Here is a 22,130-nt window from a genome sequence, read left to right as displayed (position 1 = left end):
GGCTCTGAGCAACCTGATCTAGTCAGGGATGTCCCTGCTTCTTGCAGGGGGGTTGGACTAGATGACCGTTGAAGGTCCCTTCCAACTCTAACTATTCTATGATTCTATGAATATATAAATCCATTGGTGAATGTATTGCTGAGCTGTGTACTTCTGCTAATGTTTTCATATTATAGTAACATCTGTATCAAGGTAAATCTACAGTGAGATACTAAGTCAGACGTGAGTTCATAATGCTGAGGAGCAGAACAGCCACTTAGCCTCACTGGTTCTTGAAAACGTCTTTTGAAAAACATGTTGGAAGAATAGTAAATATGTTTTAATGTGGATACTTTCTTACTGCTATCTATACCTGAGCTACATTTATTAGGGACAAGCTATAGAAGTGTGCTATTCCTGTGCCAGGCAACTGTATTCACTTACTCGCCAGAAATGTGAACTCTGGGCCAAATATTCAAATATGGCTCTGAACCTTCTACATATATTTTCAAAACTTAAAGCTGGATAATTTGAGTTAGTGTTATGGTATTTTGAAAGCTACATTTCCAGTTTTGTTTCGTGCGCTGTTTTTTTTTTTTTTTCCTCCCTTTCTAATTGCTGTCTTTTACTGTTTTTAAGAACTGTTTCCACACTTAGTCTCTTTCCCGGTTCATAACAACCGCAAGCGAGGTATGGCATTAATAAGGAACTAGGCTGTGTGCCCAGTGAAATGCAACAACTGCTTGACACGCTGGAGCAACACGAGTGATCTCCAGGCCCTTATGTGTGCGTCGAGTGAAAGCAAATCCCGTGGCAGTTGATGGCTTTAGGTTTCTACGCTTGGTTTAGGAAAATAAAATTGTCTGGCGCAGTGCTCTTGTTCCTTTGTCTCTTGCTTTGATTTTTGTATGCATCTAACTAGAAAGCTTTTCCAGACGCGTGTAGGAGGAGTGGTGGTAGGGAGGCGGGGAGTAGGGCTGCTTCCATTGAGCCAGTTCTATATTGCAATTATTGGCAAGCAAAGCAAACATTTCATTTCCCCGTAATTAGCTCCGCTTTAGGGAGGCAGGTTAATTTTGACTGCCACGCCCTGTCTGCGCAAGAAACCTTGTTTTATTTGATTATTTCATAGAACACTCTGTGGGCAATGTAAAGTGATTTTCAGAAATGAAAACTGGAGAAAAGAATAGAACAAATGTGTTCTGCACTTTTTCCCCCTCAAAGAGCTGAAACTCATTTTCCTAAGATGATATGAAGATGTAGAGAAGGCAGTTATTTTGGAGCTCTTCTAATACGACCAAACTGCATATTTCAGCCGCTTTTCCTTCCTTTGGGGAAGCTTGAACTCTATGCATGGGAATGTCTATAGCCTACTTAAAAATAAATAAAGAAGAGAGAAAACTGGGTCATAACTTCTGAAATCATAAGGCTTGACCTTTCTTCTGTACCTGGTCAATTATGTTAAGTGAGTCATGCAATAAAAGCTTGCAGCAAATGAACAAATTGTGGACATGTCTTCTCTGCAGTGCAGTAGAATTTTCCTTAAATTTTTGATATGATAAAACTTTCTGAAGTTCTTTTGAAAAAAAATCTTTGGCTTTTTTAGGTATTTCTGGTGTGGGTTTTGTTTTGGTTTTTTTTTTTGGGTTTTGGGTGGGTTGGTTTTTATTTTTGGGTTTTGGGTTTTTTGGGTGGTTTTGGTTTTTTTTTGGTTTTGGGTTTTTTTTTTTTTTTTCATTTTAAAGATGTAAATTTTTCTTTCCCAGAGGTGGAAACTGATGGATTTAGTAATGTGTAACCAGTCAGGTTGAAAAACCAGCAGAAAATCGCCGTGATTGGGCAGCCTCTGTTCTTCATCAGTTTCCACAGAGTTTATTCCTGCTTTGAACTACGTTCTGTGGGCAAACCACATCCCTATTGCTTGAGTCTTGCTTTTAGACTGAATCTAAACGCAGTGTTAGGGAAACATGAGCAACTTTGTTTATTTATGTTCTCTTCCACTTCCCCCCTCCCCAGTTTTAGTTTGTTTGTCTGCTTTTACCCCATTGTAGAGATATTAAACAATAGGTGTCCTTGTCTTAAAAGGCTGTAACTTCAGGCCCTATAGATGGAAAGCTGATGCTTCTGAGCCTTGGAAGTCAGTCAGGAGTGGAAGAACAGTACAGGCTGCTGAAAATGTCTCTTCCCCCTCCCCTTTGTAGAGTTTCTGCAGGGACTAAGAGTTCTCGCAGGGTCCTGGCTTCAGCAGCAGAGCAGCACAAAGGCCACATTGAGAATAGCTGCTGGGGAAGCCCTCCTTCCTTGCCTGCCCTGTAAATGCAGTTCTTTCTCCATGAAAAGCCCTGACATCAGCTCTTGGAAAAATCCAAGTGCTTGTGTCATGGAAAATAGCTGAGGCACTTGCTTGGGCTGGGACTGAATGACTGAACTGTGGATGGAACTTCTCTAGAGATGCTTTTCTTCTACCCTTTCCAAACGTTGCTGTTCATAGAGAAATATAAACCTTTCCCATCTGAAAGTTTTACAGCGAAAGGGTTCTAAGGAAAGAACTTATTTGCTATATTATATTCAAAATAGCCTCCTTGTCAGTTTTCCTTTTTATTTATTTTTATTTTGTCTCTTTAACAGACAGGATTGCAAGCTTCTTTTAGAGCCAGTCACATGTATCTCCGAAGAAGTATTTCCCAGAGGGAACAATATTCATTTAGATGGACATGCTACCTGTATAATCAGGAAATTCCATGTATCTCCTTGTGTGGAGGCAAAATCTTCATGTTCTTGTAATCTGTTTTATAAAAAGACATCTTTGCATTCTGTTTTTCTCTCTTCTTTTTAAACTGATCTTTTTCTCTTTTCTTGCTCCCTTCTTATGCTGCTGCCTTCTTTTCACCCCTCTTGACAAAACCCTGACCCAGAATAAATCTCTGGTTAACTGCAAGAATGAGAGAGAGAGAGAGAGAGAGATTTAAAGCTTGAAGAGGAAACATCCCTGTGAGGGAAAGGTGCTCTTTCCCTGTAGAAATACTTTCCTCTTGAAGTCCTGACCTGCTCTTCTTAGAGACCATCAGAAGTCTGCTAACTTTCCAGACTTGTGAAAAGGCATATTTTTTTTTCCTTGATTTTAATCAAATTTATCTTAACCTAGTTTGCATTAAGTGCTTAACTCGATGCTTTTGGTTGCCATAGCGCTGGTCCCTTGCACTGATCCTTGCACTGATCTGTGAAGAAGTATGTTGATGAGCTATATTGGCTGCTCTGCATTTTCTAACCTAAAAAGAAAATTGAGTGGCATATTCTAGTTATGTATAGAAACACTCGTGGGCCAGAAAAACAATATAACATTAATTGTGTTGGAGGTATTCACTGATGCTTTATTAGGGTAAATCCAGCACTGAAGTTGCCGGGAACGTTCAGAAGATGGAGAACTATGTGGAGTCGACACAAGAGGATATTAGCTATATGGGCTCTCCAGTCACTTCACTGAACTTCCTCTGTTCCTTCTCAGAAGGCAGGGACTAGGCCTGTTCACAAGGCTGTCAGTAATCTAAAGCTAATAATGCCATGAACGATTCTTCCATGAGTCATTGTGTCAGCTGTGGTTGCTGCCTTGGACTCCTACAAAAATAACATGGAAACTTTTATTGCCTAGCTTGGTTTCATCTCCTTGTGCACTTGCTACAACTTCATAAGATCTGTCTGTAGGCCCTGATGGCTCCCAGGAATCCATGCCATTTGGGACCCTTCCTCAGCCGGGCTGTACTTGCACCTTGCGTTAACGATCTGTGGTCACCAATATGCAGTGGGGTTTTTTTTTTTGAGGAAGAAAACTCTGTGGTTTCCTGGCTGATGTACTTTGATACGGAGAAAAGATGACACTGCATAAAACTGTTCTTTAAGTTGGTTAATGCTAAGGTAAATAGACTTGATGTGTTGAATCAGTGCTGTCCACAGAATAGCTGATGTGGTTAGAGCTGTAGTTTGTGGGCAGTACAGTGAAATGGCAGACTCCTGTCTGCGTTTTTTCTTGGTTGCTAATAGTTGCCCACTTGCTGCATCTGTGTTTCTCTCTATCCGCCTGTCATTTGCTATCTCATCATTTCCCTTTACTCGCCCGCTGTCCTATACAGAACATGTCTACCCCTTTTTGTTGTGACAGAAGACTGCCTTTAGCTCTATATTAAGGTCACACTAATACTGCTTTTGTTCGGGTCGTGTCAGCACTCTCCCACAATGCCTTTCTCAGGGCTTTTAGGCCCAGCAGAAAACTGCACTGGTGGATATCTGCACCTGGAAACTGGGAAAATAAACAGACTTTTTTTTAAAATATTTTTTTGTTGTTGTTGTTTCTTCCCATCTCTTTCAAGTTTAAATTCTGGGAAATATCTGCAGAATGGCATTTATGACATCCATGCTTACTGTGGTTTCAAGGGACTTACTTAAACCTATGAGATTGAGTCAGAAAATGCAGCCTTTTTCTGACTGCTGTCAGTACAGTTCCAATCAGAGTGTTGAAAAGAAAGGTAGGTACTGAAGGAATTGTATGCACTGCTTGCACTCAACACAGCCATGAAATCGTTCAGTGATTTTTAACTGTCACCCAAGAACAGACTTAAGTTCTTCCAGTTATAGGATCTGTTTGGGTATGTATGAGCCAGAGGAGAGTACAATCCAGCTCAGCCTTCCGCAAGTGTAGCTGCCAGTTACAGAACTCGTTTTGTCACCAAAGTCCATAGAGGTGGTGCTGGCAAAAGGTGTCTCTTTGACTAAGTACTTGGTGAAAACCTGAAGTAGGATGAGGTAATTTTAAATAGACATAGTTTGGAGTTTGTATTGGGGGAGCAGGTGAGACTTTTGAGTTAACCTTTGGTTTTCCTCTTCTCTTTCTAAATGTGTGAAAAAGATCAGTAAGTGAGCATGTAATAGTTTTCATCTCTCCTGAGTTTGGAGTAGTCAGGTGTTTCTTTCAAATTTAGACTTCTGTAAAAAGGGTTTGTCTGTAACAAGCAACATCTTATTTAAATGAAACTAATAAGGCACTGAAGAAGCTTCTATTGCAACTGTTCATCTCCTAATTAAAGATCAGTTCTGTCAAGCAAGCAGTTTTTGGCTGTTCTCTTTTGTATGGGTTTCACAATATTTCTTACTCATCTCGGCACAAGTTGTGGTAATTTATACTTGCATCTTGTGAACACAGACAAGCTTAACTTCAGGCATGTGAGCAGTGCTGCTGAAGTAAATGTGACTAAAGTTAGGCACATGAATAAATATTTCAAGGTGGGGGCCCTTGTCTGAATCTAAATATTTTTTGTTTTGATCAGTTTTTGAGATAGCATATACTTGAATTCTGATAATATTTTAGTATGGGAGGGAAAAAAAACCCCAACATGGTTATCTGAATGCTGTGCTATTTATGGTCAGTTATATTTTCAACCTCCTGGGCTAGAATGGAATGCTTTGTACTGTTGGAAGCTGGGAATCCTTCCTCGCTCTGGTGTGTTTGGACACCTTAGGTCTTAAAAATATCTTTTTTTTGTCTTGGCTGCAAGGTAGTTGTTAGGCGCTGGTCCCACAGTGAATGGTGCATGCATGCGTGAACTAACTTGGGAAAGTATAATTTTTAAAACATTTTTACTAGTTGTGGGTGTGTTTTTTTCACTTTACATTAAATAGATTTTCCTAATGCAGCATGACTAACAAGACATACTTTTAGTAACTTGATACATTTAAATTACTTAAATTATTTGACCCAGTATTTTAAAAACAAAATGTGACTTGGCTTGTAATTGTTCCTGGTATTTGGGAGAGCGGAACAACTTGTTTGAAAATGTGCTGATGTTCATCAGTTATCAGACAAAATGTCTACAGGGTTTTATCATGTAGCCTAAACTTGCCAGCCAGATTTGGAATTAAGTCTCCAGCTGTTAACCGCACCCTGCTGTGCCTTCAGCTTGCAGGGTGTTTACAACAGTAGGTGAAATAAATTTTATACGTTGTATGTAGTGCTGAATGCTATAACACAGTGAGGAGAGTTTCAGTACTACTTTCAAACTTAATAGCATTCCAAAGTGAAGATAAGTTTCACTGAAATACAAATAGTTGTTGGATAAACTCATGGGAGCTCTTCTGTGTTCTTTGGTTATACTCCATTTATCCACTTATACTCCACTTCCTGCTGTAGAATACAAATGACACAGTGTTTGGAAACTGAAGACTACCGTCTTCAGTAAATCGAGAAGTGCTAGATACTATTCAGGTAGGAAAATGGGAAAAGAGGAGGAACTTCTATATAGAATGCTCCTCCTAGTCTTGCTATTAAGGACATTAACATTAAATCACAGTTGTAGTCTTGGCCCAGCACACTCCTCCATCCCTAGTTTCTGTGATTTCATAACTGGGTGGCCTGGACTGATTTCAGGTCAGGGAGGGGATTTTTTTTCTGGGGGGTTGGGGGTTTCACCTCCAGCTTTGAACAAAGCCTAGCCTCTTCCTGCTCCATTGGTTTTACGGAATACTTCTTAAGTAAAGCAAGTGCAGGACAGGGCCTGGAGCTCCCTCGGCCTCACCAACTGCAGCAAACATGCTGCGTGTGCCCGAGAGGCTTCGCTGTGATGGTGACCTGCTGCCTGCCCTGCTTCCCCACCACATGCCTCCCTCCCTCCCTGCTTTGGAGAAGAAAGAAATGCTGGAAGCTGGCGGGCGGCCAAAGGGCTCCAGAGTTTCCAGGAGCCGCTCCCACTGTGCTCTGCAGCTGTGCTCTGCAACAGCGTGCAGTGGACTCGGGGGCCATGGAGCCCAAGGGGAATGAGCGCTGGGCTCGGGTGTCTCTTTCGAAGTGTCTGCATCAGTGTGGTGGAGATTCTTCAGAGCTAGACAGCTCCTTGGAAGTCCCGGCCGTTTGTACTGAAGTGCTGTACCTACAACTGTTAATGTGGTTACAGCCTCAGACTAGGAAGCAGTGGAATTTTCTCTCACTCAGGACTTCTGTGCTCACCATTAATGTCAAAGCACAGAGAAAAATCCTGATGATTTCAGTGCCATTTTATATACAAAAACTTCAACATTCTCTTTCTAAACAATGTCAATGATCTATGTATAATAAGTAGAAAGCTTATATATGGCTTTCTGGACCTCTAAAATAGGAGATTTGCACTTCATTTTTGAGCAGGAAATAAATAACTCTGAACCAAAACAGTGCAACAGTGAACTAATTTCATTTTGTTCACAAATGGTTTCTGTTGCTGCAGGAGCATAAGCCTGGAGTTCTGAGTGCCTGATAAGAAACACTATGAGAGAAAGGTTTTCATTTAAATACTTCATTAAAATATTTGTGAGTAGTGTTAGGATTTTTTTATGCAGCTCAAACGTTCAAGTGCATTAGATAAAAGACGTGGTATAATTCATCTTAGGCATCTTTTCCTGCCTTTGGAGGAGCGATACATTGTCTTTCCCTGGATTCCTCTGTCTCCTTTTCTGCTTTTGAATTACACACTTGATTACTACTGCATCTGTTTTACCGTACGGTATTCAGACAGGATTAGGTGGCCTGAGATGACTTTTGTTTTCTTTGCTTTGGGATTCAGGTTGTCTGTCTTGCACAAAGTAGTTCTTCACTGGCCCAAATGTGTAAATGGGAGGACTGAATGCTCAAGATATCTGACTTTGCAGGTAGAGCAGACTGAGGAGAGGCTTGGTTAGCCTCTTATTTGAATCAGAGTGGATTTCCCAGCCTTCAGAGATTAAAATAGTGCTTTTTGGGGAAAGGAGGAATGAGGACTACCACTTCTTGTGGAGCTTGTATGCAGCTTTTTTTCTGCAATGAATTAACTTCTGTGCTGCTTTACCCATAGATTCCTAAGGCTTGTGCAATCGGAGGCCCTATCTGTCCCCTTAATTTTGAAGCTGGTGTTGTGTTTCAACTGAATTTGATGCTATTATCTAAAAGATGGCGAGTGTCTTGATGTGTGTAATTATTTTCAGTAATAGACAACATTTTCATTTCACTTGCCTAATGTGTCATCAGGTGTTTCAGAGTTGCCGTGTTAGTGCCTATTGCATAGGATATTGGCATGTGCGAGCTGGCCGGCGTTTTGGGTGTATAAGCATTTAATGGAATACCTCTTATTCAAAGAGAGGGATTAAGTTGAGTACTTCTGCTATGTATCCAGTTATGTTTTTCAGGTAATAGGGAGGGAGTTACTGTAGTTCTAAGACTGTGCTATTTCTGGCTGGGTCACTCTATGTGTTGTTATTGAGGAAAAGAGAATGGGTGACAAGGTGCCTCACCTTGGAGAAAGGAGCTTAAAACATGAGGTATCCATTTTGGGCAGTCGTCCTGGTGGTACTCAAGGAATCTTTGTTTTAATGCTCTGAAATGCTCTTGGAGAGTGGTTTGATTCTGCATGTTGGACAGGGCCATTGCTGAGCTCAGACTTACCATGGGACTATTGATCTTTACCAAATAGGTCTGTTTAAAGTAAGCTAAGTTGTTTGTGTTTGGTTTTTTTTTTTTTTTTTTTTTTTGTTTAAAAAAAAAAAAAAAGAAGGAAAACCACCATCTTGAATTGTTTGATGCCCTGTTAACTTTTGTGATATTAGAATTCTTCTTACTTTAATCTCTTCCCTGCCTCCCTCCAACCCTCACTCTGTTACTTCTTGGAAAACCTGTATATATAGGAGAAACTGAATGTAATAAGGATAACTATTATGTATATGGGGTGAAATTGTCAGCTATAATAATTGTAGATGTCTTAACTTTAAATCACCTTTTGTTCTAAATTATCTAGTCTTTTCCTACACGTACGCATGGAACTTGTTTAGAGGAATAGAGCTAAAATTCTGAAAAGTGCTGAGAAAAAAAAACTTCTGCTTTATGAAAGTAGAAGTTGGTGCCTTAAGCTGGATGGCATACACTTTGCACTGTCATTTTTCTGTGGTAATTGAATGGAAAAAAAAAATCCATTTTCATAAGTCCCACATCTTTTCCTTACTTAAAAAACGTGTATATGCTGTGAGTTTGTGTTGCCTATTTTAACTATATGTCCCAGTAAAAATATTTGGAATAGTTAATATAATTTCAACTTAACTTTGCTATGCTTGTCTCAAAGATGGCAAGTTCGTTCAGTTTCATTAAAACAGTTAGAGATCTTATTAGGATGAGATGTCAGGATGAGCTCCTAGATACATAGATACCACGGAACCCACATAGGAGGGAGATAACTGGAATGTCTCAACTCCAGGAGATTTTTTCAGTCAGAGTTTGGACCTTCATTAAGTACCAGGTGCTCAGTCCATCAGCAGGACAAAAAAATCAAGCTACATTAATTTTTAGTGTATGCAACTAGTTGTTATGAGAGGAAGGTGATCCGTGAGCTGCAATACTCTACTAACAAAGACAGACCTACTAGATGGTGAATTTGGAAACACAGATTCTGCTTCTGTTCTTAGTTCTGTTTGAAACTTTAAGCATATTGATAATATTTCTTTACCTAGCTGAATGAACTATAAATGGACTAATAATTAGCAGAAGAACAAAAAAGACTTGTTCTTTTGTGAAGGCATTACAGAAGTGTAAAATACCTGTTTGTATTTAAGCATTAGTGTTGATATCAAACATAATATTGCGAAATAAAAAAAGTACATTAAACTTATGTTTTTTCTTCTTTTCAGGTTTCCTCTCAAAAAACCTACAAGGTGAGTTACTGAAGTCTGACTGTTTATCTCTACTGCAAATTATGATACAGCATTTTTGAAGGAGGAATGTTTTTAAAAGGAGAAAAAAATGTACAACCACAGATAGCAATGCCCATTACAGATGTGAGGAAATGAATGTACGAATTGGGACAAGGTGCCAAAAATAGAGTTGGCGGTGTACTTAAAGTGCATGGCGTGGTGTTATGTGGCGTTTCTGTTACGTACGCTGGTGGGTCATCTTACCTAAGATTTGAGGTGGTCAGAGAAAGTTGTACTATTTTGGTGTATGATGTACAGACACTTCCTTTAAGTGAGGGGGTGGTATTCTAGCTCTTTAATTTTTGCATACACGGATATTTAAGGTTTGCTGGGAGAGGACGTAGAATTAAGATTTCAGGAGTTTTTTCAGTTTTATATAACTCAGATTTATTTTGCTTTGAAAATAAAATGTGGCCTGGAGTAGAACGATAAAGAGAATGCACTTACCTATTTCGAAGGTTAACGAGACTGTTTCTAGAACCTTGGATACAGTCCTAAAGAGTTTGAGAGATAATTTTTCCACTTGAAATCAGTCTGGGAATAATTTTTTTAGGTGAGATTAATGTGGACATTTCATCTAAATTCCTTGTTAGCAAGCAGAACTAGCTTAAGTTTATTTCCAAGACCCTCGCCAGTTAGGCAGTGCTTCTGTGGTGTGGTAGTCAGGATCCTCTGCTTTGGTTTGACACAGACACGGCAGCATTCTGAGCAGAGAGTCTCCAGCTGACAAGAAACAGAAGGTTGAACGCTGCAGTAGTACACACGACTTTGATCCAGCAGGTAAAGTCCTAAAACTTCACAGGGGAAATTCTGGACTTCAATTTGAAAAGTACTGGGAATCAGAATAAAAATGATCTTAATGTGTCAACAAATGTAGTTTTCAGTGCTGTGTTGTTCTGTGATTGCAGAATCTTTTTGAAGCATGCAGGCATTGAAATGAATATGGGCTTGCTTTTAAACATCCTCATGTACAAAGCAACTGTTAACTGTGCAAGAATAAACCTAGATCAGTGGTATCAGCAAATAATTATAACTACTTCCTCTTTCAGAAAAAGTCAGTCTGAAATTTCAGTAGGCAAATACTGTAATTAGTTCTGAGTAGTTCTTTTGGCTGTTTTAGTCAAAGTGAAATTGGAGATACAGGCTTGATGAGGGCTGATGTTTCTTGTTGGGTGGTGGGTTTTTTTTTTTGGTTTTTTTTTTTTGAGTCTTAGTTGATCTATCTCTGTCACTTGTAAAGTGAATTTATGCTTTCCAACATGATATATTTTAAGATAAATGTGTATTTTTAAAGGATATGCTATCCTGTTTTTTAACCTTCTAGAAGGTTAAATCTGGGTCAATTTGGTAAGCATGTCCAGGGCTGTCTTGGAAATTAGGATGCATGCAGAGATTCTTTATTCTCTCCCTGAAACACTAACCCAGTGACTACTGTGTATGTTCATGAAATGCATGACAGGCTCTTGTCTGAGCCTTCTGGCCCTATGCAATGTGTGTTTTTCGTGTCTGTGCATTCTACTGTTTAGTTTGGTCTTTCCCCTGGGGCTTGTGGAAGAGATGAGAGTTGAATGTAAAGGTGGTAGAACTTGCAGAATGTGTTTTTGCACAAGACATTTGAAGCTGGTGTTTATAAACCATCCTGTTTGTTAATGTTTTCTGGCACTAGCTGCCTGACTCCTTCCTAGTGTGTGCAAAATAAATTAAAATAGACTTTTAAAGTCTGTTTAAAAAAAAAATCCGCTAAGGGAGTAAACCTAAATTTGGTGCTTGTCTTCTTTTCCTTTGTCCTTAGTAGTAGGTAATATAAAATTATTTTGGGTTGAGGTGGGTTGCGGGAGGTCTCAGGCTATGAGCCTGCTTTGTGGAAGGAATTTGTTTTCTTCAGAAGCAAACTTCTGGAATCCTCTAATCTTAATTTGATGAAAGTCATTCAAATTTTGAGAGCTGTTACCTGGCACCACTTTTATAATGCTTGTGATCTGGTCTGATAGATGAACTCTGCACTGTAGCCTTCATAAAATTTCTTTGTTTTTAAGGGGTGAATTCAGAATGCTGAAATAATACATGTATGTCAATTACTCTGGAGATAAATGTCATCAGAGTTTCTATGCTTGGTCTGTTTTTTATGCAGAATACTTTCAGTAGCTCATTGCAGAGAACTTCTCTTATTGTGTCTTAGATTCTGTGTAGATTCTTTGTGGTGTTACCTGTGTCTTCATGCTCGTATTATTCACCCCTTATTCCAAGTGTTTCACCTGTGGTTTGTTCGCATCTTATTTGTGTTTGGTTTTTTTTTTTTTTATGATTTAACCTAATAAATCAGTCTGTGTTTTTCATGAAGTTTTTTTTTCTCATGTTTGGTCTCCATATTTTCTGTATCTCTCTCTCCTTTTCTCCTGCTCTCGTGCAGATAGCTCCTCCAAGAAGACAAAGTCTAGTTCGGAGGAGAGTAGATCCGAGACGTATGGTAAGCTAAAGCAGCTGCTGCAGCCTTGCACCTTTGCAGTCTGCTCCATGCTTTCTGTCTGTGCACCCAAGGCTTTTATCCTTTTCGTGGCCCACATGGTTGGCTCTGCAGCAGGGAGTGGGAAACTGGGTTTAAATGTTGCTTCAGTGTATCAGCTTGTAGTTTTTGTAGTGGCTGGAAACTAACCTGTACCTGGCAAGCATAGGCTGTCACCTGGGTTCTCCTGTTCTCTGTTGATAGTTTGGAAAACTTCCTGGGGCTGCCTTTCTTGGAGATCTTATGCCACTGAGTATTTTTGGCATTGTATGAAGACACTGAACTTTTAGACTGGGCTCCAGGAGTTTTTGTGGTTCTGGAAAAGTCCGTGTCTTGCTCTAACTGTGGAGGTTAATCTGGATGAGTCAGTAAATAATCTTTTTGCATTATTTGTGGAGGATCTCACGTCAATTCCTTTTCATGTGTCACAGAAGTGGAAAATGTATCTGTAAATAATTTCAAAAAGTGTAAGAATATAAACTTCGCCATTCTTTGATCCAAAGAAGGAGTAACTTCCCTGGCAGTCCTTTAGTGTTGTGTTTTACTATTGTGGGCTTGTAGACTGGAACAAATTGGCATATAACAGTTTCGTATAGGAGTAGCCACACATATCACTAAGTTGTCAGTATACTGTGATGGGTGCTGTTGGGAAGAATGTCTACCAAATACAGCCTGTTTACTCATCCTCCTTCTTTAGCTTACATCAGATGTGTCAGTCTTCAGACTGTGACACTCTCTCCATCCTAACTTTATGTTAATGACTTGTTGAATTTCCGATCTCTGAAGAGATTTGCACTGATATCTTAGAAACTAAAAGGTAATAAGTTTTCACAAGTTGGTGGGTGGTCTTTTGGATCCTGCCAGCTTCTTAAGACCCTTGGACCTAGGCTGAATTTGACCAGTAATGCTACATTTCATGTTTCTAAGCGTGCATGTCCAGCTCTGTCTTGACTCCAGCCATGGGTTGCCTTTCTTTTCTTTTCCTGTTTTTTTTTTTTTTTTTCCCTTGATATTTAAAACAGTCTGTGATACTTTCTGATTTTTTTTTCTGTAGAGAAAATTGCTTGCTGCGTAACCTGCTGTGGGGCCTTTGGACAGATGCAATGACTCTTCCAGTATCAAATTTATCAATCCACTAGAATAAAACTGCCAGGTGTTAGTGGTTGTGATCCAAGTTCTTAAACCACCTATGTAAAACAAAATGATGCTGTCATAGCTCTGGTTGCAAGGAACATGAAAAAAAATAAAAGAAAAAAGAAAACACCCCCCAAAACCACCAAGTCTGAAGAGTTCCTTCTAAACCAGCATAGGCATTTTAGTGAAAGCCCTTTTGTTGCTGCAGTTTAGGGAGGTGTGATCTTTTCCTTCTGTGAAAATGAGATCTCTTAACTTTCCCTGGAATTTTGAATCACATACTTTTCTTTTAAAAAGAAAAAAAAAAAAGGGCGGGGGGGGAAAGAGCAAAGTAATACAACAGTCATGGTCCTCAGGGTGTGAGACTGTTAGTCAGAAACTGTAAACAGGGTTTGAGAGTTCCTTGATTTGCTTCAGTAGAGCTGGAAATGTGTCTTAGGGAGACCCGTCTTCCTGCAGCTTGTATGTCTTCCTCCCATGCTCAGAGAGAATGAACAGGGAAGTGGCCTGCTTGAAAAGCATGTGCTTTTGGAATGATGCTTCTGATGATGGGGTCATGTTGAAGCCTTGACCAGTTCTTCCCCTTGCTAGGTAGATGCTGGTTAGGGACAGCACAGTCAGGTTGACTAGGTCCCTACGCCTTAATTTTTGCCTAACACTGCTTACCCGTAATATACTGGAGGTGCTGTCAAACTATTGTAGGTTAATTACAGGAAACATTCTGTGTGCCTGATGGAATGTATCTGTGTTTATACTTCTCCCTCAGTCTGCACAATGTCCTGGTTTTTCATGTATAGCAGAAAGAAACATGACTTCCTAATGTAAGCCTTTACTTCCCCCAAAGCTTCCTGCAGATGCGCTGTCCGTGTCCTGTATCTATGGGAGCAGTTTCCACTCATCCTTCCTTTCCAGTGGCCTTTACTGTGCTGGACCTTGCTCTGCCTTTTGTCTCTACCCTCTACTTTTCCCAAGTTCTGTGGTATGTGTAGAGAAGTCTGCTATTTGCTTTGAATGGGACCAAACTATTTAAAAATCTACAAGTAGAAATACTGTACTGGTATTTTTTTCGCTGGTGGCTTTCTTTGGCTAGCCATTATAAAGTGAATGATAGAATGGTCTTGAATGACAACAGGGAAAGGAGGTGTGGCTTTTATGTATGTGTTTGTTCTTAGCTCTTGAAATTCTTAATTAAGGAGCAAGGGACCAGAATTTCTTAAGTATGAGTGGCTTGGAGGTGGCCAAGTGGTTAGGTAGGGAAATTGTTCTGATGTACAGAAATTGATTTATGGTGACATTAAACTTAGGATGTGATACTTTCTTCCATATCAAACTGTCTCCTATCTGTCTATTCAACAAAATGTAGATGATCAGGAGAGAGTTTGTATTTTCGGATACGCTGTAATTTACTAGTTAGTGCCATAACCTCCCACAATATTTGATACCTGTTTCTCAAAGTAGAATTCTTGTCTCTTAAATGAACCTAAAGTTGAAATTAGCTTTCAGGGTGGTAGGCAAGATATCACTTAGTCTTCCCTTTTCCCCATGACTTTATTGTTCTCCAAAGATATCTTCCTTTTTATTTAGTAATGATAAATTTCTGGCCCAAGTATTAGACTAGACCATACACATACTCTTTCATATAATCTCTCCAATTTTGGGACAAGTTTTAAATTTTGTTTTGTTTTGAAACCCCAGATTTCATCCCCATTGAGGTGTTTTTAAATCAAACTTACACTTTTTGTTTTGTTTCTTGCAGTTCCTGACAGCCTTGTGTCTTTATCTTGTGGCCACCGTTTTTCCAGACTCTTGAAAATACTCTTGGGAGCCCCTCATCCCTACCCTTATAAGAGCCAGAAATGGCTGCTAGTGCAAGGGGCACTCAACCACAGGGGCTGAATGTGTAGTTGCCATGGGAGCAGATAGTCCTGTTTATCATAAAATACATGGTTCTTTTTTTTTTTTTTTTTTTTCCCTCCCCCTAGAAACATTACCAAGCCTTGTTTTATGAACAGTATTCAGTGCTGTTGTATTTAACAGTTTTCTCAAGATACTGTACTCTGCACTAACTTCAAACAATGTAGTTTTTGCTTTGACTTTACATGACTTCTGTTACCAGGTTAGTGGAAGAAGCAGAAGAGTGCTGCTAATATGACATTTGGTGTGAAGATCATGATACTAAGTAGAACTAAGTGAAATTCAAAATTTCATCCTATGAGAATTTTTTTTTTAATAAAATCTGATAGTTTTATTTATTTTGTGGAGCAGGGTTTCTGAAAATATTGTAGAAATAAAGCTTCCCAAATGAAGTGAAACATTTGGACATTCTCAAAACCCCAAGGAGTTTGTTTTTATTTGTTGAATGATTCATTTCAAGTCACTATATTAAATTGCATTTTCCCATTGTGGCCTCATGCCTCCAGGGAGGTCATAGTTCAAAAGTCTCCTCCCATGTCCTGTCTTACACAGTTTAATCAGAGGAAAAGCTACGTTGTATTATGGAAGATGTAATTCATGTCATTATTCTCGAACCCCTGCTCTATTTGTTGTGCACTGCTCGGGAAATTAAATTTCCTATTTTATTGAAGAACTTCCAGATATTTAGGATCTGTAGAAGAGAAGAAGGTAAATGATCTCTTTACTAGAGAAGCTCTTGGACAGTCAAAACGTATCTGGCAAGATTGTTTGAGACAAGCACTTTTACCATGGTGTGTCTGTGACCTTGAAGTTTGAACTTTACCCTTCTCTGTTGTCCAAAACGCACACTTGTAACGGGGCTGGAGAGCTGAGCTACGATGTCACAGAGGGAATAGTGCCACCTACTGAAGAGCTGATCGTCTTAGCTTTTCTTGTAGTTCCTGTTTTCAGAGACTGCTAATTTCTAACTGCTTTCATTTTTAATCTTAAACCTTTTTAACTACAGCACACAGCTGCTTTACCTCTTGGCTTGAAGCTATACCAATGAGTTTGGGGAATTATAATATACATGAAGATGAAACCAGATTTTTAAGATTTATTTTTTTTTTCCACAGAATTTTATGAATACACTCAAGATATGAACGTGTAGTCTGATTTTGTGTACTTAAAGCATAGATACGGTGATGTTTCCTGATTTCATGCCACCAAGATACTGTCATGTTAAAGCAGATGTGGGAATAAGATTATTATTGGTTTGATTTTGAGTACTGTCAGTGACCAGTTGACCTTGTAATCTTTATTAAGCTTCAGCTGGAAAAAGTGAAATATCATAGTAAGGTATTTCAAAATGAATGACTCGTGATTTCCATCCAGGGAATGCTAAGAATTGGAACATGAAAGCAAAAAAGGTGAATGAAAAGCTGATTGCCACCTGCTAACGTGGGCTCTTCAGTGTTGCCTCAGACTCATAGACTTTAATTAAAGTGAGTGAAGTTGATTTAGTTAGTAATTTAAATTAGGTGTTCCTGTATGTATTAGTGATATCTAGACGTGACAGTAACAGCCATTGAAAATTTTACCTTGCGTGTCGTTGGGCTCTCAGTAGTTTGTGGCTTTCCTTTTAGTCCATTCCAGAGTGTCTAATGAGGTGTTCAAGGTACAAGATGTGGGTTATGAAAGCGTTGCTGCTCTGGTCTTAAAATTCCACCACTAAGCAGATTTCAAATTGAATGTATTTTACTTAAAGAACAAAAGTGAGCAAATGACAGATTTGGGGGCTTTCTTCACTGATTTTTCCTCACAGAGTAAAGGAGAGCACTTGAAGATTGCTCCTTTTAGTCTACCTGGTTCACACAGTGTGCGCTATCAAAGCTGATCTAGTTCTGCAGGTAATAGTGTTATCTTCAGAAAACTATCAGATAACTTCGTTAAAATCACTACAAAGCTGGTGTGTATCTCCTTTGAGCACAGTATCTCTCAGCTGGCCTACCTAGACTTCATTCCAGCCTTTTATATTGTGTTAGGAGAAGGGTTAAGTGTCTGCTTCTTGTCTGAAGGGAGCAAATACTGGGAAAAAGCAATTATGGACTAATTCAGGTTAGAGTTGTCCTAATTTCAATTGCCTCCTCATTCTAAATTTAAAAGGTAGTCTTGGGTGAGGTCGAGACTTGTGGTGTGAAATGGTTTACCTTGATTGTTCTTGGAACTTAAACTGACCTTACAGAGTATAATTTATGTTGCATCTCCTACTGCGTTGCCTCTGCTTTGGCATCAGCTTATTCAAGGAGGCAGCTCAGCAGGAGATCCAAGGGTTATTGATTCTGCAAAAGAGAGAAATTCAGTGGAAGGGCAACTAGTATGCAGGGCTATGCTGTGCCTTTAAACTAAGATAGTTCTTATGAGTCAAAAGATTAGTTAGTGTCTTACTCATAAAACCTGTATGTCTGGCAGCAGGGTTTAAAACGAGCTGTTTTTATGAAATAGCATATGTTCTTTTTCCCACACCCCACCCTGAGGCGTAATTCTTGTGAAGTGAGACTTAAAGAAGCTTGGCCATATAGAAAAATGGGATGTACAAAAGGGAGAGGCATGTTCTTTCATTTAACCACATGAACAGGGTGTGAAAGGTGATTTTTTTTTTTTTTTTTTTCCTCTTCTCTGTTTTCACCTTGCATTCATTCCATCAGCTTACTACAGATCACTGTGTGTAGCATAATTTGCTTCTACTTTATTGGCAGAAGGGGAGTTGCTGTGTTATGATAGTGAGACCAGACTGCTGCAGAAGTGCTGGAATGCAGCCTTTTCCACTACTCCCATGCCCATTTTCATATATGCCATGCTCGAGGAGAACAGGGCGAACTGGGCAGACAATATTTTCACTCAAGGCTCCTCATCCAACCCTAACTGTTCTATGATTCTGTTTCCGTTAGGAGTTGCTCCAGAGAAGCTAAGGGAGCTGTACTGGTGTGAGAGTAATTTAAGACATGGGTATGGCTCCACAATCCGTTAAAATACATTTCTTTAAAAATTATTCCAGAAAAGGCGGTCTTGCTAGGACAGCATCTTCACAATTCCCTTTGTGGAGAACTCTAATTCTTTCACAAGATGCTCGTGTGAGAATTTTGCCTGATATGGCTTTAGAAATGAAGAAGCAAAGCGAACTGTTAGAAATAAGGGTGCTGTTTAGTAGCGTGTAGTTTCTGCTGTGTAAAAAAAAAACAAACAAACAAACAAACAAAAACCAGAAAAACCCAAAAAACCAAACCCACAAACAACAAAAAAAAACAACAAAAAACCCCAAACAAAAGAAACCAACAGAACGTCTGAAGCATTTTGCAGAGTTCCTAAAGTTTCCTTGCAAGATAAGGGTTCCTTCATAATAGGCTTTTTGCAGATGCTCCTAGGAAAGTGCTCTGCAATGAATATGCTGGGACTGTTGCTTTGTTTTGTTTTGTTTTTTCCCTTGTTTTGTTTTCAGGTGAAAAATAGACATACACAACATTACACCCTTTCAAAATGCTGCACCCACTAAGTACATTTATCTCTGCAACAGTATTTATGTTCACATTATACTGAATAATCCTGACACCAGGAAACAAAGCAACTTACTTTTGATGCCACCAGCAAGTTAAAGGAGGAGCGGATTCGAACTTTCCTAGGATTTAGGCCCTTGGACTTCAGTAGCTCAGTGGGAAGCATGGTCTTGATTTTAGAGGTCTTGTTCAGTGTATTAAGTGTGGCTGTACTTCTTTGCTGCTGCTGTTTTGGTTCTGTGCAGTAGTCTCACCTGGAACAGAAGGTGCCCCTAGAGAAACTTTTGCTGAGTATTGGGAGAACTTTTCCTAATCAATAAATCTGTTTTAGTCCAACCCACTGATGTTAGTTGGAGAGATTTGTGACTTATTTTTTAGACTAGATTGTAAAAATTGTTTGGTGGTTTTGATGATGTGCTAGAACATGACAGCCCTCTGCCGTACTTTGAAGAACTGTTAATACAGACAAAGGGAAATTGTGCTCATTGGTTTATATACATAGCTGCTCTTCTTTAAAAGCTGCTTTTACCTCAAGTTGTGTCTGATGTGCCAGAGCTGTCTGCATCTCTGACGTTGTATATCTCTGTTTTGTGTAACTGAAGCAATAAGCTTGACCTGTCTTGACATTCCTACCTGTTTCTGTACTGATGCCTTGTTGCTGTCTCTCGTATATTTTTCCCCCTGTTGTATTGTACCAGTTGCTTTCAGTGCTCTGTGATTATCTAGGAGGATAAGATTTTGGACTGATGCCTAGCTTGTGTCTCTTTATATTTCTCTCCTCTTTCTTCTACCCTTTCCCCACCTTTCTTATGCAGGTCTTGTTCAACGGTGTGTTGTTATCCAACGGGATGAAAACGGATTTGGGCTGACGGTCAGCGGAGACAATCCTGTCTTCGTGCAGTCTGTCAAAGAAGGTAAGCAAACTTCTTAAATGTGCTAGCCAGAGAGCAGCCTAGAGGTTTTTATGTGAATAAAAGAAACGTGTGCATAGGCTGGAGGAGAAAATTCCAAATACCTTCCTCACTGGTTGGATGGCTGTAGCCTCAGAATAGACCTGCAAGCACAAAGAGCATTGCACTGCTGGGATGCAGTGAATCCCCTCCTCACTGTCTGATGTATTTGTAAACTGACCTCTTGCATCTGAGAGGAAGTAAATGATTCCTTGAAATGTGGTGGGATTGTGACTTGATCGCTGCAAAATGAGAACAGAACTGCTCTAGTCCAGATTGTAATCTGATAGAAACAGAGAAAGCTTGGGTGAGTGTGCAAAGTAGCTTTGTGTGGAACTACAGAAGTGCCCCAAATATTTTTACTTCCAATGTTTGTTTTGAAGCTGAAACGAAATGATTTCTTGCCTCTCTAGATGGAGCAGCCATGCGGGCTGGAGTGCAAACAGGTGATAGAATTATCAAGGTAAGAGCATTCAAATCATCAGAGAAATGGATCCTTTGTATTAGATAAGCTCTTTCCCTGAGAGAATGTCATTGATATGTCTGCTGTGATGTTTACTTTTGCCTGTGGGATAGAGGAATGGTCTAAGTTTCCATGTTCTGGGGATACCAGAACAGTGGCCACTGAAAGCCTACTGCTGAATATTAGTTTTGTTGTGGAGATCACTCTCATTTCAGAACTTCATGGGCAAGTTCAGCATCCTACAAGGTTCAAGTATCACACGTACAGTAAAAACAGAAGTGACAGGAGAGAATGAACAGAGAGTTGCTAATAATTGCCTGTAAATAAGTAGTCTTCTGGGATTACTGTTTTTTCCTAACTGCTGCCAGATCAGTGTTCTCTTTTAGTCCTAAACAGCTAAGAAATCAAGTCAGTAACTAAAAAGACTATCTAAACTGTTACTGCAAAGTGATGGTTGTGCTACAGCAGCTACTGACACACAGATAGAGCTGGGATTTCAACTAGGCATTTAAACTGATGAATTAAATTAGCTACCCTGATCTGTTTTTCTGCCCGGTCAGAAGTGGATTGTTTTGATTTTGGTTTGATTGCTTGATTTTCTTTGGTATGCGTGTATAGTTTTCTTTTTGCAGAGTTCTGCTCACAGAGATAAACTGTTAGAAGGATAAATTATTTTTCAGTGTCTTGAAAGACGTAGTAATGGAGATGGTGGGGGGGAGTATTGTTCCTCATTCTACATGCTTATTGTGTACTGTGTGGGTATCTTTTTGTTGGAAATCAGTAGCTAAGCACTGTTAACTTTCTCTTCCTCACTACCCCCAGGTGAATGGCACTCTTGTAACACACTCAAACCATTTGGAGGTGGTAAAGCTGATCAAGTGTAAGTAGAGAGTGGTTACTATTTTTGTCACTGTGCTCCTTTAAAACATGAAAGGTATAATTTTAAAGGACCAGTAACCGATTCAGCTGTCAAGTGACAAGGATGAGGCCCAACCATGCCCCATAGTGAGAGATAAAGGACGTGTATGATACAGTGAAGTGAAATTGGGGTACTTTTAACATCTCGGACTTGAGCTGATACGTGCTTCTGCAGTTTCTCCTTAGCTTGAGGTTACAAGTTACCACACCTTGCCTATGCATCTTCCCACCTTTTGATTCCACCTTAAATAATACCATAGCTGTTCAAGCACTCTTAATGTAAGTTGCTGTATGATGCTTGCAAAGTACTGGCGTTTCTAAAGGAAGTGCATTCATGGTTGATTTTCTTGTATAAGGAAGAAGACAGTAGTGGTTCCTTACACTGTACTGCAGTTTATTTTATGGCACGAGCATATATATACTGTAAATGCAACCTGGTAAATGTAACCTGATAGACTAGAAATTGAATTGCCTGCTTTTATTAAGGATTTTTATCATGAAAGTTTTTGGACTACCTGAAATTTAAATGGAGATCTCTAAAACAGAGCTAACAGTGCTCTCAGATTCTCTGGTTTGAAGAAAGAACGAACGGGTGAGGAATGGTCTGAGTTTTGTCTCTAGGATGAAATGGAAGCCAGAGAAGTGGCAAACAGAGAAACAGCAACCGTAGAAATCTGCAAGTATGTCTGAAATGTGAATTGTTCTTCTTCTCCCTTCAGCGGGTTCCTATGTAGCCCTCACTGTTCAGGGGCGCCCACCAGGGTCGCCTCAGATTCCATTAGCTGATTCTGAAGTGGATCTGGCAGCCTTTGGGCATATGTCTCCCATCATGACATCTCCCCATTCGCCTGGCACATCAGGAAATGCAGAAAGGATTACTAGCCCAGTGCTTGTGGGGGTAAGATGTAAAGCTCTCTTTCCAAAGAGCCAAGGTAGAAGAAATGTAGTCATGTATTTTTTCCTTGAATTGTTTGGTGCTTCTTGCACAAATCGCAAATTGGAATTGG

At 39.6% G+C, this 22,130-nt stretch overlaps 1 protein-coding gene across 8 annotated transcripts in view; it reads left to right on the top strand.

The window, feature by feature from the left end:
- The window catches only part of ARHGEF12 (Rho guanine nucleotide exchange factor 12), a 77,980-nt gene that overhangs the window by 24,340 nt on the left and 31,510 nt on the right, over positions 1 to 22,130 (top strand). For 3 of the 8 annotated variants that reach the window (XM_086766395.1, XM_086766391.1, XM_086766392.1), the window contains exons 2-8: positions 9,646 to 9,669; positions 10,400 to 10,488; positions 12,119 to 12,175; positions 19,608 to 19,706; positions 20,156 to 20,205; positions 21,028 to 21,085; positions 21,843 to 22,021. In XM_086766395.1, coding sequence (XP_086622521.1) covers positions 9,646 to 9,669; positions 10,400 to 10,488; positions 12,119 to 12,175; positions 19,608 to 19,706; positions 20,156 to 20,205; positions 21,028 to 21,085; positions 21,843 to 22,021 — 556 coding nt within the window. Of the gene's footprint in view, positions 1 to 9,645; positions 9,670 to 10,374; positions 10,489 to 12,118; positions 12,176 to 19,607; positions 19,707 to 20,155; positions 20,206 to 21,027; positions 21,086 to 21,842; positions 22,022 to 22,130 lie in introns of all 8 variants that reach the window. The other 5 variants (XM_086766393.1, XM_086766394.1, XM_086766397.1 and 2 more) reach the window with 3 other exon arrangements.

This window comes from Chlamydotis macqueenii, chromosome 24 (assembly GCF_036417535.1).
Source record: "Chlamydotis macqueenii isolate bChlMac1 chromosome 24, bChlMac1.mat, whole genome shotgun sequence".
In the NCBI taxonomy this organism is placed as follows: domain Eukaryota; kingdom Metazoa; phylum Chordata; class Aves; order Otidiformes; family Otididae; genus Chlamydotis; species Chlamydotis macqueenii.
The sequence above is the reverse complement of the archived record's forward strand: the minus strand, read 5'-3'. Positions and strand labels throughout refer to the sequence as shown.